Source organism: Equus quagga, chromosome 17 (genome assembly GCF_021613505.1).
Source record: "Equus quagga isolate Etosha38 chromosome 17, UCLA_HA_Equagga_1.0, whole genome shotgun sequence".
Taxonomy (NCBI): Eukaryota; Metazoa; Chordata; class Mammalia; order Perissodactyla; family Equidae; genus Equus; species Equus quagga.
The window spans coordinates 16,150,859-16,154,767 of record NC_060283.1 but is presented as its reverse complement, the minus strand read 5'-3'; the positions used below and the strand labels follow the sequence as shown (position 1 = coordinate 16,154,767).

General features: G+C 36.7%; 1 protein-coding gene and 1 pseudogene across 1 annotated transcript; one reads left to right on the top strand and one right to left on the bottom strand.

The window, feature by feature from the left end:
• On the top strand, window positions 1-948 carry LOC124228347 (olfactory receptor 9G4). The gene has a single exon (XM_046642779.1). It carries the CDS (start codon window positions 10-12, stop codon window positions 946-948), a length of 939 nt encoding a protein of 312 aa, XP_046498735.1. The 5' UTR covers window positions 1-9.
• A 1,579-nt stretch (window positions 949-2,527) lies between these two features.
• LOC124228466 (olfactory receptor 1013-like) lies at window positions 2,528-3,461 on the bottom strand (annotated as a pseudogene).
• Window positions 3,462-3,909: the final 448 nt, after the last annotated feature.

The window sequence follows — 3,909 nt, the reverse complement described above, 5'->3', positions numbered from 1 at the left end:
TCTATTGATATGGAAGTTGGAAATCGCACCACCTTGACTGAATTCATCTTGCTGGGCTTCTCAGCAAACCCCCAGTGGCAACTGATTCTATTTGGAATATTTCTGACACTCTACTTGATAACACTGTCAGGGAACATGACCCTGGTTATCTTAATCCATATTGATTCCCACCTGCACACGCCTATGTATTTTTTCATTGGCAATCTGTCATTTTTGGATTTCTGGTACACCTCTGTGTATACTCCTAAAATCCTGGCCATTTGTATCTCAGAAGATAAGCGCATTTCCTTGGCTGGATGTGGAGCCCAGTTGTTCTTTTCTTGTGTTGTCGCCTACACTGAGTGCTATCTCCTAGCAGTCATGGCCTATGACCGCCACATGGCTATCTGTAATCCATTACTTTATTCAAGTACTATGTCCAGTTCTCTCTGTACCGGACTTGTTGCTGGCTCCTATGTAGGAGGGCTCTTGAATGCAATAGCCCATACTGCCAATACTTTCCATCTGAGTTTCTGTGATGAAAATATCATTGATCACTTCTTCTGTGATGCACCACCATTGGTAAAAATGTCTTGTACAGAAACTCACGTCTATGAAAAAGTCCTTCTGGGTATGGTGGGATTCACAGTCCTCTCCAGCATTCTTGCCATCCTGATTTCTTATTTCAACATACTTCTAGCTATCCTGAGGATCCAAACAGCCTCAGGAAGGTACAAGGCCTTCTCCACCTGTGCTTCTCACCTAGTTTCAGTCATGCTTTTCTATGGATCCTTGCTCTTCATGTATTCAAGGCCAAGTTCCAGCTACTCCCTGGAGAAAGACAAAGTGGCTGCTTTGTTCTACACTGTGGTCAACCCATTGTTCAATCCTCTCATCTATAGCATGAGAAACAAAGACGTCAAAGAGGCCTTCTGGAAAACCATGCAGACCCTAAGGCCACAGAGATGACGTTTGTAATTTTGCAGAATGCTCTAAAAGTATTTTCCAAACATTTGGTTATACACATATTTGAAAACGTTGCAATATTTCAAATAAACTCAACAAACTCTGCCTAAAACAATGAAACATTGAGCAAACCACTTTTAATTGTTTCTTATTATTTTGTTGTAATTACAAGATTTTAAACCTATAATATTGGATTGTTTCATCTCCCACAATATTGATACTTTGTAGTACTAGATTTGTAAAATTTATCATCATTTCTTTGGGAGATTTGGGAAGAGAACATGAGAATTGGATGGTTTTCATGGGTATTGTTTGAATTTGAAGTTTGGAAAATAAGCTTTATGTTATGGGGAGAAATATTTGGAATGATTAAAATAGTGGAAATTTTCTCAAGATTTTCCAATTACTTATTTTTTCATAAAGCAGTCCCTCCAAATTCCTTTGTAAAGCTCTAATTGAGTAAATAGGAAAAAAATCTTTGTAAACTTTTTGCATTTTATATCAATTTAATATTAGGCAACACCTTTAAGGGTTAAGATTACAAAAAAAAAAAACCCAAAAAATAAAAAACCAAAGGGACCAAAACACTTTTCTAAATGTTTGGAGAAAGATGTATCTTTATGGTTTTACCATCACCATAAAAGAGTGATCTCTTCCACAGAGAATGCGTACTCTGCTATCATATCTTTCATTCCATAACACAACATATTTCCTATGAAACAAAATAACATCAAGGGAATCAAACAAATCAGTAAGCAAAAACCCACTATATTCTAGACTCAATGCTTGTTTGTTTTTCTTTTTCCATCCACAGCTCAATATTCAGTACATGACAGGTTTAGCTGATATTTTTTTCAATACTCTTTTTAACAAGACTGCAAATTAAGGATTATTAGTTACACTTGACAAATAATTAGTTTGAGACCAAGAAGGAAGAAGTTTGTTATTGAAAAATTATAGCTATTGTTGCAATGAGCACAATTATAAAATGCACAAATTTAAATTTTAGAACAAATAATTGTAGCCATTTCACCATTTGTAATAACTCTGACATTTGTGATCTTTCTTTTCATCTGCATTTATTATCTAATATGTCACTACTCTCTTTCTTGCATCACAAAATACTTAACATTCCTTATTCTTCCATTACTACAAAAGTTCTGTGGGTATTGGACAAGAAGGATTTGTGGTATATTGCACAAATCTCAAGAATCCATATAAATTTTCTTGACATTCTCTACTGGCCATTATGTAGGGAAAAAAATAATTGGGTCACTCTTAGGGGATATATTTAAGTAGAATCCAATCCTTTGTGATCCCAGAAGTAACATATACATGTCTATTTTGCATTAAACTCTGATTCTGCTTTCTAAAAAATATATCAATATTAAATTGAATCTATACTCTACAGTATAGACTATAGTTCAATCACTAAATCAAAACAAACTAATACAAAGAAATAGAATCTCTTTCATTGGATTTCTGTGAAAAGCAAAAAAAGTTTTTTTTTAACCTAGTTCCCTAGCCTTTCATGGAAGCAGTCCATTTTCACTGAGCACTGATTTGAGTAATGTATGTTAATTTAGACTTCAGATTGTGTTAACCTGAAAAGTTTTTTCAGAGCTTATTTCACATCTTTATTCCTCAGACTGTAGATCATGGGGTTGAACATGGGAAACAGCACAGTATAAAATGTAGAAACCATTTTATCTCTCTCCAGGGAATAGCTGGGATTTGGGCAAGTGCAGATGTGGAACATAAAGCCACAGTACAAGGTGGCAGAGATCAGGTGGGACAACCATGTGGAGAAGGCTTTGTGGCAGCCCTGGGTGGAGTGGATCCTCAAGATGGGGGCAATGATGAAGAAGTAGGAGGCCAGTATGAGCATAGTAAGGGTAATGATGTTGGAGGCCAGGAAGAGGTACACTACAGCCTGGTAGCTCTCTTTCCCATCACATGCCAACTTCACCAAGGGTGGGACATCACAGAAAAAGTCATCAATGACATTGTCATCACAAAAATTCAAAGTGAATGTGGCTGGTGAGTATTATTGTGTTGAACAAAACCTCCAGTATAGGAATATATAACAAAACAGATGCACAACCTCCTTGACATGGCCTCAGCATAAAGCAGGGATTTGGAAATGGCCACATAGCAGTCATAAGCCATGGCAGCCAACGGTAACTCTCACTCTACCCTAGCCCAGCAGAGAAGAAGAACTGAGCTACACCACCAGTAAAGGAGATGCTTTTGTTTTCAGAGATGCAGGTCACTAGGATCCTTGGGGTGTAGACTGAAGAATACCAGAAACCTGGAAAAGACAGTTTCCCAGTGAAAAGATATATGGTCATGTGCAACAGAGAATAATTATAGATCAACATTATAAGGGTGGTATTTCCTATCACAGTCACAGAGTACATGCCAAGGAACACCACAAACAGGACCAGCTGCATCACAGAGTCTGTTGTGAAGCTCACCAGGATGAACTCTGTCAATGAGTGATTGCTTCTCTCCATGGCTATAGGGAATCTCACCTAAGAAAAGAGAAAATCAGAGTTCAGCTTGAATTGTTGTTCAAATAAATGAAAAAATATGTTAAATAAATAACATTGGATCACTGGTACACCTTGAAGTCTAAGAGTCAGCAATATAAGTGCTTAATTCAGAAGAGTTTGCATTTTGCAACAGACTCCTCAGAATTTACAATTATATGTTGTTAATAGATAGACTTAGGTACATATAAATTTTCAAGAGTTTATATGAACATACGTTGATTTGAATCAGGTAGTACCAAACCGAATGTGGTTAGGAGTCCTCCATGGACAGGAGCTAGAGGAAAGGTTTTTATAGAGAAATAGAAGCAAAACAAGGAAATTAATTGATTGGTTATAGCTCATGTGGTTGTCATATTTGGGAAAACTCAGATGGTTGTTTATGATTGGTTGTTCTTAAGTTTCATTTTCC

Bases quoted from the DNA above. Each gene is read 5' to 3' on its own strand.
- LOC124228347 (XM_046642779.1), top strand. From the start codon at position 10: ATGGAAGTTGGAAATCGCACCACCTTGACTGAATTCATCTTGCTGGGC.